At 36.7% G+C, this 16,737-nt stretch overlaps 1 protein-coding gene across 6 annotated transcripts in view; it reads left to right on the top strand.

Moving 5' to 3' along the window:
• The window catches only part of LOC127656602 (protein numb homolog), a 113,810-nt gene that overhangs the window by 67,039 nt on the left and 30,034 nt on the right, over positions 1-16,737 (top strand). For all 6 annotated transcript variants that reach the window (XM_052144999.1, XM_052145001.1, XM_052144995.1 and 3 more), the window contains exon 3: positions 10,877-10,951. In XM_052144999.1, the coding sequence (XP_052000959.1) occupies positions 10,877-10,951 (75 nt within the window). The remainder of the gene's footprint in view (positions 1-10,876; positions 10,952-16,737) is intronic.

Genomic DNA, 16,737 nt, shown 5'->3' with positions numbered 1-16,737 from the left:
TAAATCATACTAAATTATGTTTTTTGAAAATGTAAAAATGATGAATGTTTTCTGTGAGGTTTAGGGGTAGGGTTAGGTTTAGGGGATAGAATATAAAGTTTGTACAGTATAAAAACCATTATGTCTATGGAAAGTCCCCATAAAACATGGAAACACTACGCGTGTGTGTGTGTGTGTGTGTGTGTGTGTGTGTGTGTGTGTTATGGGGCTGGTGTGGTTGCTGAAATGTTTTGTAATAATGCACTGAAATATTGTGTTCTTGTTTCCGCTATTGATGATATTTGGATTTTGGCAATAATATTTAGATTTAACCTAATACCTACAGTATAAAGCTGTTTTACGAGGTGGGGTTAAACATTTTGAAAATATGATCCTTGTCTGTTCATTTGTGCATGCTGCAAATGTACAGACAATGCAGATTAGATCCAAAATCATTTTCATAATATTGCTTGTCAATTATTTTGCATATATTAATGCATGTTTTAGTAAATATGCGAGTTATACAATAATAATTATGTTCATTTTTATTAATCAAAAATGTTAACGTAGTTAACAAAATCTTTAAAACCACATTGCATTAGTCATGCGTAGTATAAGCCACATTGTTTATACCCACAATAAAGAGGAAGTTGAGTAATATGGGTGATGAACATTGTGAGAGTGTGGATTTGTAATCCGGGCCCTTGGTAGAAAGGAGGAAAAATGGCCCTCGCCACCTTCAAAGTTGCCCATCCCTGTTTTAGACAGATTGCCTTGACTACATTTTGATAAAAGTGAAATTAAATTACTAATGAAAAAATTAACTAATAGCGAATGAGTGACATTAATCTTAAAAATAACATAAATTAGTAAAAAAAAGAAAAGACAAGGAAAGATTTGTTTTCTTTTTAAACCATAGCATAAGTTTATTTAGAGTTTATTTGCTTTACTGCTTGAATACATTTTTTCAAAGTATATATTTTTTCCAACTCTGCTTTTTGATTTTCCAGTAGAAGTGATTTTCTCCAAAAATGAATAACCTATAAAGTGACTGGTGGGACATTATTTTTATTTGATTTGAGCTCTAACTTAGATTTTGGAATTTAGTAGAGGCATCGCGTTGAGTTAATAACGTATAGTCAAGGCTAATGCTGTTAAATCTATAAATAAACACGTCACGGCAGGTGTGTACACAGTAAAATTGGAAAATAAATTGAAAAAGCCTATAAACTGTTGTATAGATTGCAAATCTGTAATATCTTACAGCGTTTGTGTCAAAGATTTTCTTCAGGCATTCTATTAATTTCCCTGAAGATTCTTCAAGTTGCAAATATATCACTGTCATGATATCATCATGATTTCTCAGAGAAGTTTCACGAATAATGCTGGCGGTGCGACGAGAACTGAACCAGAGAAGGTTAACAGTGGTAGACATCCTCTTCCCATTTTTATTGAATTCTTCAACTGTTTGACTCACAAAAGACTGTCATATGACAGCAAAAACATGCGATTTACGGTCCTCACTACAGAATCACTTGATCCAGTCAAAATTAGTATTAGCTATAAAATGCAGTTTGTCATGGAATTTGACCAAATTGGGATTAAAATGAATGTTTGAATGCATAATTAATCAAATTAAAATTGTGATATGTCCAAATATGATTTTTAAAGAGCAAAAGTGTGAGATTTGATTAAAGGAGCAATATGTAACACTGACATCAAGCATTTAAAATGGGTGCTGCAGTCCAAATTCAAAATATTGGAGAGAGTTATCTCCCCCGCCCCCTCCTCCCCAGACTCAATGCTCACAAGAGTTGCCAGGTTGAGGACACGCAACAGGAACAAGCAAACTGACTATGGCAAGCGACGAGCCTTACACTGTAAGTTGATCAGCTAATGTATACCGTTGCAATGTTTTTATTGTTTGTAAATTATACAAACCAGCTCATGTGGATTTTGTATAGCTCTGTCAATGTAAGCTAGATGTATTGTTGGCTTCCATGGCTGTGTTTGCCCGCTAACTTGTTCCAAATCTGGCAACTCGTGGCGTCAAATTACTAATGGGATCACACAGTGGGCGGGATCACACAGGCCAAAACACAAACAGAAATTCCAGAACAGACATTTCAAAGTAGAATATACTGGCTGTAGCATTGTTTTCGGAGAAGCCAGTATTTCAACTTAGCATGTTTCCTAAATCTCTGATAACATGTTATGATAATTTTATGCTTTAGTACATCAAATATATTACATATTGCACCTTTAAATAAATAAATAATGTGCATGTGCTGCGTGCTTCAAAATGAATTTTTGAAGCCAGCCACTGAAATACTGACAACACAGCGTCATGAGCATCACGTGCACTGTGTGTGTAGTGTGTGTAGTGTGTGTAGTGTGTGTAGTGTGTGTGTGTGTGTGTGTGTGTGTGTGTGTAGTAGATGCAGGCATGTACTGTGCGATAGATTTACTAGCATTTGTTGCACATGGACGAGTTTTCAGGGTCAGGGAAAGGTTCCCTCTGTGCCACAATAACCACAATATACATCATGACCTCTTGTGTGGTTTTGCTTAAAAATAACACCCGTATAATTCTGATTTCACTATAGCATATGTAAAATGTCCTGGAGAATGTGCCGTGAATAGAGTGGGAACCCTGTGTAAGTTTAACTGCAGTGTGTATGTGAACAGATACGTCAATTTGAAACCACATTCAGAGCATTAGGGCTCCTCTTGTCCTGGAGAGGATGTGTGTATTACACTACCCTATTTTAAGTCTGTTTTATCATAGCCTAATGTATGGTCTCAGTAAATTGGTGGCCTGTGGCGAGTGGGAGTATGATCGTGAGCGTGCTGTTGTTCTGTCCCAGTTCCTTCTCATCATCTGAGCTCTGATTCTTCACCTGATCATAAATTTACTCCGCACAGCTCAGAATGTGAAGAGTGTGTGTGTACAGAGCAGTGAGTCAGTGTGTTTTTCATGGTTTGTTGTTTTGTTCAGTTGATGTGCTGGTGAGGAGCGTGACAGCCAATGAATTTGGTGTTTTAGTGCATAAAATCAGTGTGGAGGCGAACAAACAACAAACCCTCTCACTCTCTCCTCTCAACCGCTTTCATGTCCCATGTATGATGGATATTTGTTGGCTCTATTTCTTTTACTATACACTCCAAATCATTTGGGCAATTCCTCGCAAATGTCAACCATAGCATAGAAAAATCTATTTTAAATCAAAGGAATGAAACCCGTTTAAACTCCATTTAGGTCTATATTTAAATGAATAAGTTCTGAATGGCACAAGCTGATGGGTTTAAACTTGTTATTGGTTAGCCAATCAGCTTGCACACATGTGACATGCCAAGCCAATCACACGGTGTAAGGTGATGATATGTAATCTGGTAGCCAATAAACTTGCGTACCTTTGCCTAACATTGAAATTTGCTCAGTTTTTATGTAGGGCTTGGCGCAGGGTCTGAAATTCACTTTTTTGCCCACCAGCCAAGTTGGCTAGTAGATGAAACAATTTACCAGCCAGTCAGATTTCTTACCCGCCAATTTCTTTCATGTATTTCTTATTATTTTTTAATTACACTTTATTAAAATTGATTTTACAGACACGAGAAACAAAAACCGTTAGCGTGTTTAAAAATTATCTTTTTAATTGTATCGTTTTATTATTAATGAAATATTGATTTGCCAGATAGGCCATTAGAATAATTTTTCAGATTATTCACTTATTACATCAAAACAAAATTAGTATTTTAACCTGTTGTTACGCACCCCCTTTTTGAGCACAAACCATGAAAATGACATACCTGAACTTAAATGGTTGTATTTACTAGACCCCTTGGAGTATGGACACAGTTGTAGTATTTTTTGAAAGAAGACACTTTGGGCTTTATTTCACAGAATTAATATATGTTGTTATTTTTTAAAGTTGGAGAAGCTGAAGTTTATAGTAATGGAAATGTTTTGTGCTGAACATGTTTTTATAGTCTTAAAAAGAAACATAATAAAAGTACCAAGACAACCCAGAAATACAATGTTCTCAAAGCCACAAGTCTAAATAAGTTATGTTTCAAATTTGAAGATGATAACAAAAAATGAGGCTCCTGCAGCTTTTTCTCTGTAAAATCGCTGGAAGCGTACAGGGTAAAATTAAGGCTCCGCCTTTCAAGACAACACTAAATCTGACTGCACTGCTCGGCTATTATGAATAAAACTACGCCCCATTTTTTAAAATAGACTTTGGAGAGAGGCTCATTTTGTTTACGAGACTCTTAATATATAAGATAATATACAGTTTTACAACATTAATGCTACTCAGACTGCATAATTTGTTGAAGAACGATGACGAAGGATAATTCTTTCAGGCGAGTTCTCATGTAAACAATGGAGAGAATACATCAATATTTCTCAGATTTGTCACATTTATGGACAAAAAGTGCTATTGGATGTTTTCCAATGAACACTTGTCATGGACAATTGACCCAAGTGTGTTGAACTGGATTCATCTGGCGATCGTGTTTTCATAATAAAGGTATGAAGTCCTGTTTTGGTATCGCATGTTTTCATTTGTACTCCTGCACAAATAACAAAATTTCTGTTTCTGGAGCATTGCTATCATGAAACGGAGATCGGATATCAATGTTGAACCCTTAGACCTTTGAAAAGATGTAGAATTTGTTAACATTAATTACATTTATAGATGGTAAATTATATATTAAATGTAAGCAGAGTGACGTCACCACCGCGTGCGGGCGATTGCGTATCAACCGGTTAAACTACATGTTGTCATATGAACGGCCAGTAATTAGCTCCCTTGAGCCTTAAGTACACCGTAACAACCGTAACAGATCTTGGTTTATTTGGAGTGAGTCAATTAATTCAGTCAGCTCCAACTCATTCATAAGTCTTTTTGATTCACTAAAAAGAGCCGGCTCATAGATTTACTGCTAACTAGGGATGACCCTATACCATTTTTTGGAGAATAAATATCGATCTTTCCTTTTTCAGTACTTATCGATACTGATAACTGTTTATGTTTTATTTTTTTGAAATCCATATCAACAGTTTATTTCAATGTTAGCATCAAAATGGTGTCTACATAAATGAAGTAATAAAAACTTGAATCAAATGAAAATAGAACTATGAATTCTGAACACAATATTGGAGTTATTTTTGTCAAATGAAGTGCTGCATAACAGGTGTGAGATACTGCTTCAATATAATACAATTACTTTTAATGTATTATTATTATTAGTAGTAGTAGTATTACAGTGAAAGCATAGTCCGTTTCTGTGTGTTGTAATGGAAGTATTCACCTCCGGTAAAGTTGTTCGCTGTGTGTCTCAAAGTGATTATTAAACTAAAAGTGGCTGCTATTAAATTAAATATGTAGTCTGTATGAAGTGAATTAGCTCTCTGTTCACGGTCATCTGCTAAAACAGAGAATGCAAATGTGAGCCAAAGAGCTCGTCAGAGCAGCCGGCATCAGCACAACACAAGCGCCACACATTCACAGGCGCTTACATTTGAAGAGCACACAGTATATATAGTATATATAATAATCACCCCAGAGGGTTAAGAGCTAATGATTAATCATTGCAATAATAGTTGAATAATCGTTAGATTAATCGATTATCAAAATAATCGTTAGTTGCAGCCCTGCTAAGGGGTAACATGATTTTAAATTGTGCGCTGAATGTTTGTGGAATAATCGTGATGATTTGGCTGATGATATAAAATATAGCAATATTGTGAATATCTCGATGATTTTAACGTGCTTTAAAAAATGTATCAGTAGACTAATTTCACTATCCTTCAAGGCAGCACAATTAATCAAAATGACACCAAAATGGCAATATTGTCATGTGTGATTATAAAATTGCAAAAGACTGCAATGAAAGACAGGTAAACATGGTCGTCTACTGACCAGTACTGACAATTTTCCACTCTCCATTGATCTGTTGAGGTAAGCTGGTAGCTAGATATGAAAAATGTATGCCAGTGCCACCGATAAGGGGTGACAACTGGACCTTTTGAACGCGGCCCGGGCTTAAGGGGGCCTGGACTGGAGGAGGGGAGGGGGTCAAGAGAAAGGCTATTCAATTTTGTAGAGTGCATTTAAACCCGTTCAGCGGGAGACGCAGATATAGACAAGAAGACCACGCAATGGTATAACTGTCTGGAAGGGGGCCCACCGAACAAAGAATTCCTAACTCCAGTCCTGCTTGGTGATGATTCTGACCTGACTCCGTTAAACTGACATTGACCCCACATCAGTTGGCTTTCTTTGCCCCAGGGGTAATTGACGAGCCAAAGGCGCTTGGCAGTTGTCCCCAAGGAAGCCCCAAGAAGGCACCATGAAGCCCTGGAATTGACCATTGCCCTCATTTGGTCTGATAGGGGAAATGCAACTATTGTGACCAGTGTAGTCTGATTTTCCAACAAATGATTCTCATGAGCCGTTTCTTTAGAATCAACATCGCGAACCACACACTGTGATCATTGTCATTCAATTCCCGAAATAATTTTATGAACTGGTTCTTTTTAATTAACTATGCGAAACACACTGTGACCAGTGTAGTCTGATTTCAGATGAATGAATCTAATGAGCCGATTCTTTTGGAGCAACAGTGCAAAACACACACTAAGTTTTTAGTGAATCCAAAACACTTCCGTCAAAGCAGTTACTGAATGAATTTTTACTGACATGGAAGTTGACTTTCATTATGTCCAGCTCGAAATGAACCATGAACTGGTACTGTTTTAGGTTTTATGTCTAAGTCTCCTTAGACTTAAATCTGAAATGATCTCATGATTTGTCATGAGACTGCCGAGGGCAGTAAATGCATGAAAAGCTTCATTTCCTTTTTCCAAATATTTCTTCTCACATGCAAGAATCGTTAATGGAACCGTTAGGGAATCATTAGGAGGAATCAGAATTGGAACCAGAATTGTTAAATTCATTTCAATTCCCATCCGTAGTCACGTGTCCAAACTTTAGACTATTCGTCAAGAAACACAATTAAGCCGTTTGACCTCATGTCCTAGCACAAAGAAATTAGCGACACATACTTCCCCGTTTTAGAAACGATTAGAGTTTCAATGGAAATCTGATAAACACAAACGCTCAGAGAGGAGTTGGCGGTAAACCCTTGTTCATGTGTTAATAAAGCTTCTCAAGAGAGTGAGGTAATTTGAAAGAGATGGATAAGGATTGAAAAACCTCAATTCTAATTATCCCTTTCTGTCTCTCTTTCTCACTGGACTATGCTTTGGCCCACCTGAATTAGTCAACTTTTTTAAAGAACGGAAATTGTGGGAAAGACTTTGATAACCAGTCCACATAAACATTCAGTTGAGGACACATAGTAAGCAGTGCAGAACTACAGTATGTATGTGACTGCTCCATGAATAACTCTATGCCCATTTCCCTGTTAAATTACAGCCTTTTTTTATTTATTTTTATAAGGAATGGAAAATGGCTGTTCTTGTGGTTCTAGTCAGCTGGTGTTCTCATTCATGCTCACTTACTGGTTGAGATCCAGGTTGTAAGCCATGTCAGATTGGAGACTAAACCTTAAAACCTAATCTCTCATCCTTTTCAAAGAATGTCTCATTAGCTGTGTTTCATCTAGCAATTTTTATGCACATTTTCAAATTGTGCATATGAAGTCCTGAATGGAAACACTTGATATGCAAATAAACTCAAAATTTGCTTAAAATTTAATGGCTAGGAAGTGGTGGATTTTCTAGAGTTTCGCATTAGTTAAAATGCTCATTAAGGTTTGAAACCGCTTATTCGCAAAGCGTAATCTATTTTGACCATTTGTGCACGTTTTATGAGTGTGCGATAGCTTGTTGTGAACGAAAGTTCCGAACTTGGCACACAATTCTTCTTGCATAGCCCTTGGCATTTGGAAGCGTTTAACCCACAGGCGGGTGTTAAAGTTCTCACAATTCACCAGAGCAGTTTTGAGCATGAGCGCTCCAATGTTTGCGGAGTCACATGTCGTATGGCCGTCGCATCCATTTCAGCCCTCATTATATCAGATATTACACTTATTCTGTGGTGTTTCCTGGTAGCGTTTAATAAAATAAGGTACAATTGCTCCAGTCTTGGAAATAAAAGTCCCCGAAGCAAGGAGGTCATCAACGATTTGTTTTTTCTTTAGTCAAATTTTTTAGAAATGTGCTTAAAAATTTCTAAGCATTTTGATGGAAACCCAGCTATTGTCGCCTCTTTTGACAGTGTTTACAAAGACTACAATAATCTGACCCGTGGCCCATCAAAACAGTATTCTGGAAAAAAACACCCTCCACTCTTCCAGTTATGATATTCTAAAAGGGATGTCTTAAAATATCAATATTTGAACAGCAGATTATTTTATCAATATATTTTTGAGGCCATGATTTAGAAAAATTTGCAGACATTTAAATTAGAATCCCAGTTTGTGTGCTTCCCCATCCTCAGTTGGCCAGTCTGGTGTAATAGCGTTGGGAGACAACAAGAGGGCGATATTTCATTTACTGAAGTGGGTTGTGGTTATGATCACAAACGTGCACACACAAACAAGTTGAAGCAGCGCATGATATTGCAATTACGAAGGTTATTTACTTCTTCAAGAATGAACAGTAGTGTGTGCAACCCCCTTAAATTTACCCTGCCGCTCACAGTTTCCTAAAGTTATGTTGAGAAATATGTCTGAAGAGACAAAGACTATTGTGAAATGAGCAGCCTTATTTATATCTGAAACAAATCCTGATTATATATCTATAATCATCAGGATAATCTTCTGATCATTGATGTGTGAAAAAGGCATTGATCCCAAGCCTATTTACTAATATTATTGTAGTGTTTTAAGTGTGTAGTGTTTTTAATCTTTTTCCTCTCTTTTTCTTTTAGCCTGTTAATGATGTCAACCAGTGCTTGTCTTGCAATCGATGTAATGAGCATCCCTGGCATAGAGTAAAAGATGCATCTTGTGATTTTAAGAATTTTATTTTATTTACCCAGCCATATACTGAATTTCAGATTTAAACAGGGTACACGCGGGTCCTTAAAAAGTCTTAAATGTACTTTTTTTAAATGTAACTAATGTACAGATTTAGCTCTAATGGAAAGAAATTAGTACTTTTATTCACCAAAGTGGCATTCAACTGATCACAATGTGTAGTCAGGACATTAATAACGTGAAAAATTACTATTACAATTTGAAAAAAAAATTCTGAACTTCTTAAATTACTTCAAAGAATTCTCATAAAAAAATGTGCAGCATAAAAACATGTGCAGCAATGACAGCTTTGCAGATCCTTGGCATTCTAGCTGTCAGTTTGTTCAAATACTCAGGTGACCTTTCACCCCACACTTCCTGTAGCACTTGCCATAGATGTGACTGTCTTGTCGGGCACTTCTCACACACCTTACAGTCTAGCTGATCCCACAAAAGCTCAATGGGGTTAAGATCCATAACACTCTTTTCCAATTATCTGTTGTCCAATGTCTGTGTTTCTTTGTCCACTCTAAACTTTTCTTTTTGTTTTTCTGCTTCAAAAGTGGCTTTTCTTTGCAATTCTTCCCATAAGTCCTCCTGAGTCTTCTCTTTACTGTTGTACATGAAACTGGTCTTGAGCAGGTAGAATTCAATGAAGCTGTCAGCTGAGAACATGTGAGGCGTCTATTTCTCAAACTAGAGTCTCTGATGTACTTATCCTCTTGTTTAGTTGTACATCTGGTCTTCCACATCTCTTTCTGTTCTTGTTAGAGCCAGTTGTCCTTTGTCTTTGAAGACTGTAGTGTACACCTTTGGATGAAATCTTCAGTTTGTTTGTTAATTTCAAGCATTGTATAGCCTTCATTCCTCAAAACAATGATTGACTGATGAGTTTCTAGAGAAGCCATTTATTTTCTTTTGCCATTTTTGACCTAATATTGACCTTAAGAGATGTCAGTCTATTGCATAATGTTACAACTCAAAAATGAACACAGAGACAATGTTAAGCTTATTTTAACAAACCAAATAGCTTTCAACTGTGTTTGATATAATGGCAAGTGATATTCTGGTATCAAATGATCAATGTAGCATGATTACTCAAAGATAAAGTGTTGGAGTGATGGCTGCTGGAAATGTGGCCTGTGTAGATTTGATTAAAAATGACTTTATTCAAATAATGATGGTGCTGTTTTTTTTACATCAGTAATGTGCTGACTATACTTTGTGATCAGTTGAATGCCACTTTGGTGAATTAAAGTGCCAATTTTCTTCTGAAACACAAAATCTGTACATTATTCCAAACTTTTGGCCGCCAGTGTAAATACACAATAAAATATTAAAAAAAAAGTCCAGAGACATCCAAGTAGCCTTAGTGGTTTTGTATTTATCTGATAATAATTATTTAATGTGGTCTTAAATTTGTATTTTATTGGGCCTTAATAAGTCTTCAAACCTGCAGATACCCTGTTTAAAGTTGGTCAAATACACTAATTAATTGTTGATATTTAAAATGAGGTGTACATACGATTTGACACGCCACGCACGCCTGGCTCATATATGCCTCATTCTGAAAATAGCAAGCAGCTCTGGAGTTCTGGATCTTAGTTTGTTTCATTAGGGAACGGACTTCCTCTCAGTACTCCAAGCACAATAGCTACCCACCTCTCAGCCTGACCTCAACAGTCCCAGGAGGCTTGCGGGTAAGACACAGTGAAGTCCTCTGTGAGAGAGGCGTGTTGTGGGCAGGGCGCCGCTGTTTCCGCACATTGAGTATCAGCAACTACTGGTCCAGTAGTTCCAACAGGACTGTAAGATCTCTTCCTGTTGGAACAGGAAACACTGAGTCACATCAACTTGACACAATGTCACATATAAACTACTGTCTGTCTGTGTCTCTGTGCAGTATCTGGGACACGTGGAGGTGGACGAGTCTCGTGGCATGCATATCTGTGAAGAAGCCGTCAAGAGATTGAAGACAGTAAGTGTCCAAACACACACATACATCTTCTGTCAGTCACCCAAGACTTCCTTCATTTTGTTGTTCACCTTGATGATCACTTCCTTTCATTCCTGCAGTCTCTTCCTTCCGCTCAAGTCATATCTATTTTTCCCATACTGCCATAGTGTGCACTAAGTGATCTATTTAAAGTGTGTTTGTCTTCTCCTGCTGTTCTCTTCCACTTACGTTGGTCTTACATCACTTAAAGCAATAGTTCAGCCCCCCAAAAATTCTAAATTAAACTCAGACAGTTCCAAACAGCACCAACAATGTTGCTAAAGGCACAGCTTAAGAAAATTGTGCTTTTTCAAGAGTTGAAAAAATACATTTAGTTTTATTGATGGAGCAATATAATTTGTGTTAAAAGAAGTAGTAATGAAATGTTGGTTTGATTAAAATTAATATTATTAAGTTGCTGATAGGGGTTAACCTCTATATAGTGTAGATATAGAGGCAATAGTTGTAGGGCAAAATGTATCAACTTGCTCCAATTCTTTTGCAACAGCAAGATGCTTTTTGAAGCTAGAAATTAGATAATGTTTATGTTTGCCACTTCAGAAAAGTGTGCACAGCTTCCTAACAGACATTTCATAACACCTTAAAGAATAGTTCACCCAAAAATTATAATTCTCTCATGATGTACTTACCTTTAAGCGATCCCAGATAATTCAGCTCTTTTTGTCCATACAATGAAAGTGAATGGGTGCCATGACAGTCCAAAGGCATATTTAAGCAGCATAAAAGTAATCCACACAACTCCAGTTAATCAATTAATGTCTTCAGAAGCAAATCGATAGGTTTGTGTAAAAAATAAATTGATAAATAAAACTTTATTAACTTTTTAAAAATGCTTCCTGCATGGAGCTGTTGCATGACGTAAGCGTGATGGTGCATTCACGCGTGAAGTTGGAAGCGCAAACATTGTTTTCAAGAGAGGAATGAACATAATGAAAGAGTTAGGTCATTTCAAACAGCAATACAGCGCTGGCCAGAAGTAACGATATAAAGTTTAAAACCTTTTAATTATCTATTTGTTTTAACTTTTAGACCATCAAACATCCAGCAGCGTCATGGCACCCATTCACTTTCATTGTATGGACATACAGAGCTGAAATGTGCTAATTAAAATCTTAATTTAAGTTCTGCTGAAGAAAGAAAGACATGTACAGTATCTCACAAAAGTGAGTACACCCTCACATTTTTGTAAATATTTGATTATATCTTTTCATGTGACAACACTGAAGAAATGACACTTTGCTACAATGTAAAGTAGTGAGTGTACAGCTTGTATAAGTGTAAATTTGCCGTCCCCTCAAAATAACTCAACACACAGCCATTAATGTCTAAACCTCTGGCAACAAAAGAGAGTACACCCCTAAGTGAAAATGTCCAAATTGGGGCCCAATTAGCCATTTTCCCTCCCCGGTTTCATGCACACTGCATCAAATTGGTCTGCATGGCTGTTGTCCCAGAAGGAAGCCTCTTCTAAATATGATGCACAAGAAAGCCCGCAAACAATTTGCTGAAGTCAAGCAGACTAAGGACATGGATTACTGGAACCATGTCCTGTGGTCCGATGAGACCAAGATAAACTTATTTGGTTCAGAAAGTGTCAAGCGTGTGTGGCGGAAACCAGGTGAGGATTACAAAGACAAGTGTGTCTTGCCTACAGTCAAGCATGGTGCTGGGAGTTTCATGGTCTGGGGCTGCATGAGTGCTGCCGGCACTGGGGAGCTACAGTTCATTGAGGGAACCATGAATGCCAACACATACTGAAGCGGAGCATGATCCCCTCCCTTTGGAGACTGGGCCGCAGGGCAGTATTCCAGCATGATAACGACCCCAAACACACCTCCAAGACGACCACTGCCTTGCTAAAGGAGCTGAGGGTGAAAGTGATGGACTGGCCAAGCATGTCTCCAGACCTAAACCCTATTGAGCATCTGTGGGGCATCCTCAAACAGAAGGTGGAGGAGTACAAGGTCTCTAACATTCACCAGCTCCGTGATGTCATCATGGAGGAGTGGAAGAGGACTGCAATGGCAACCTTGGAGCTGGTGAAGCTCTGGTGAACTCTATGCCCAAGAGGGTTAAAGCAGTACTGGAAAATAATGATGGCCACACAAAATATTGACACTTTGGGCCCAATTTGGACATTTATACTTAGGGGTGTACTCACTTTTGTTGCCAGCGGTTTAGACATTAATGGCTGTGTGTTGAGTTATTTTGAGGGGACAGCAAATGTACACTGTTATACAAGCTGTACACTCACTACTTTACATTGTAGCAAAGTGTCATTTCTTCAGTGTTGTTTTATTGGGGATGCACTGATTTGAATAAAAAAAAAAAGAAATTGTATTCAGATTTTACTTTGTACATTTTAAAGCATAATTCCAAAGTCTTTTTTACTGCTCTAACAATAAATATGTTCCATTAAGCATGGATTGGAACTGTTGAACACATGACAAAAATTTTAAAGAGAGCCACAATGAAAGATAAATAAAATTAAAAAGGAAATAACTAAATATGATATCATCATGATTGATATGAAAAAGTTGTATTTTGTACTTTGTACTGTTTTTGCAGTTTAATACAACAGAACTTTACAACTTGTGCTGCAACAACTAATTGCTAAAGACGATAAAAATAAATTAATATCACAATGAATTTCATTATCGGTTAGTTGGATATGTGTGGCGTGCATGGCAAAACACTGTCTGTGATGTCATTTTACAGTAATGAAAAATGCGTTTTCATGATAAAACTTGTTTGAGACGAGCTGAAGCAGAAAGAAACATGACACAAGCTGTCCAGCGTACGGCAGCACTTTATGATTAACATTTTAAAGATCATAAGCATTTAATTTAATGTCGGCCGGTTGCCGTTAATGGGCTCAGTTTATGTGCTCACACTTCTGTGAGATGCTCTTAAAGAGACGGGAACATTTTAATGCCTGTTTTACGTATAAATGTAAACTCAATAGAAGTACTTGTAAATAGTAAGGATGGGATGATATGGTTACCTCACGATTCAGTTCGATATACAATGTGATTCACGATTTGATATAATTGATATAACACTTAAATTACTAAATATTACAGAAAATGTTTTATCTTCTAAAAAAATGTTTGAGCAAAATACACTTTTTATTACACAATATAAATGCTCAAATTTTAAATAATAAGAGTTGCTCATATACCTTTCTCTATAAGAAAAGATTAACTTTGTTACTACATGATATTCATATTATACCATGAAATGGTATATATAATAAAGATATGAGCTATCATTGTTTGAAATAATGTGTACAATTTACAAGTAATAACATTGAGTTTACATTCATTTGCATAACGCTATAAGGGTACTGTCACTTTAAGAGGATCAACATGCATTTCAAAGTGTTCCGGTTCAGCGAACATCAATGAGAATCTCTAATTTTCTTTAGCGCATTAATTCTGTGTGAGATTAAAATTAATATTTCTTTTTACCTTTTTATCTGACTGTAAAGAACACAGGATATTAAGACACATTATTTAGGGAAAGTGGAGTCGCCTCAACTTTAATGGACACACATTACACGGAGGAAACGATCCGTTTTAATCTCAAGCACTTTTCATTAAAAAGGGCGATTTTCCAGGCATTCCAGTTCTTTTCGTCTTAAAAAGCAAAATTCAAGCACTGTAAGGCAGTGTTTCCCAACCAGTGTGCCATGAAAGATTGTCTGGTGTACCATGGAAAATGATCAGATCCACAAAATAAATCAGGGCTCCAGACTGAGACAAATTTTGCGACCATTTTTCCTAACAGGGCACAAGTCGCATTGGTGCGATGACAAAGTTGGCCGACTCTCTGATTATGCGCTGTCCTTTTTTGTTCGTATGAGAAATATCAACCAGCAAACGTTCCAAACGTGAAAGGAAACAGTTGTCAATGGACAGAGCAGCGCAGAGATGTGCATTTACACGTGGACCGGTCTCGAGCGCTCGGCTGCGCAGATCGTAATAAACAGAGCTGAGGGGAGCGCAGGCTGGGTCGCGGATTAAGCGTTGATTATTTGTTTAAAACTTCTATGAAAGCCCATAATGTGTCGAGCATTGAAACAGCATTGAAAAGGAATAAAGGAGAAATGTGCACAATGAAAAGACAAAAAGGTAAGGTTTCAATCCACACATCACATATATGAAAAAAAATATATCGGGGTAGTGAGGGAATACAATTTAATTTCTGGATGTGTTTTACTTACAATAAATTCCATAATTTGTTTTATGGGTACTGCTAATCATGATTATACTTTTAGTTACTATGATCTTATTGCAAATGCCAGTGGAACTTTCCTTCGGTTTAAAATCTTTTCTAATGCCCTCTGATTGTAGAAAAGGCTTTGTTTGTCTTCAGATGACTGTATTTTAATCATCAAGATCCTGATATAAAGAAAGAAACCGTGAAAGAAAACGAATTTTCTTTCTGTTGGACCGGTGTGACAATTTGTAGAATTTAACACCGGTGCTATCACTCTTAAATGATAGTCTGGAGCAACGTAAATAAATAGATAAATAAAAAATATGATTTGCTGTGGCATATGCAAGAATGAATTTGCAAGAACAAATCTACAAATAAGAAAAGATGAGAATTTGTTGTTTTATTCATTACCCAATTAGCACTCTTGCCAACTGTGATCTCATTATACAGCGTGCCTACGTGACTTGCGTTTTTTGCATAGCTGAATTTCAAGCATTGCAAGTAAACACGCAACTAAAACAGAAAACATGGAGTTGAAAAGGAAAACTATCAGTGATAGTTATGTGGGATAAAGGTGTGCCGTGGGATTTTTTAATTGGCAGAAAAAAGGTTGAGAATCACTGCTTTAAGGACCTGGTGTGAACCCTAACAGTGTGGGAAAAAGAACAGTAGTGGTACAAATAAAGTCATAGTTAGATTATGATGTTTGAATGATCATTTCATTTATGATGACATGGACAGAAAACAATGTTGCAAATATGGAAATATCGAGTTATTCCACAATATGGTTTGTCATTTTTTTGGTTTGTGATATATTGAAATTCAATACAGTGTCCCATCCTTAGTAAATATTACAAATTATGCATATAAACAATAAACCTGTAAATACTGTATTACTACAATACGTCAATATTGATGAATTTAACAAATAGACTCATACAGCATCTGTGCAGGGGTTTGGTGAATTAGAATAGAATGTGGAATTATTTCGTACATTTTTCAAAAGATATACGTGACAAATTATAAGATCAAATATAACATTTCACATAGTATTTGGCACCTGAAGTCTTCTATGAAGACTTTTAATAATTATATAATTATTTAAAAAACTACATGTTATATTTTAAACATTTTAATCAAATTGAATTAAGCGAAGAAGCATATGAAAATAATTGTTAGTTACAGCCCTAATTACAACAGAAAATAGAACATTACAAATTCATATGAAGAATATGAATATGTTGGGCAATTCCACGGAAATATCAAACACATTGTAAAGCAGTCAATGGAAAGGAGGCGGCGAGAATCGGCTTTTCAACATAAATAAGTTTAATAATAAACTGAAACAGAAGACAAACACACATGACGGACATGTCCGTAAACTATCTCTCTCTCCCGCACAATCCTCCGCAGTCGGCCTTTATCCCTCTCGGAGGCTTAATTAGCCTGATAAGGGTGTGTTTAATCACGACCCAGCCCCGCCCTCCACCCTGCCTCACACATCATGGAAAAATAAAAAGTTTTAA

The sequence above is a fragment of the Xyrauchen texanus genome, chromosome 16 (assembly GCF_025860055.1).
Source record: "Xyrauchen texanus isolate HMW12.3.18 chromosome 16, RBS_HiC_50CHRs, whole genome shotgun sequence".
Lineage (NCBI taxonomy): Eukaryota > Metazoa > Chordata > Actinopteri > Cypriniformes > Catostomidae > Xyrauchen > Xyrauchen texanus.
The sequence above is the reverse complement of the archived record's forward strand: the minus strand, read 5'-3'. Positions and strand labels throughout refer to the sequence as shown.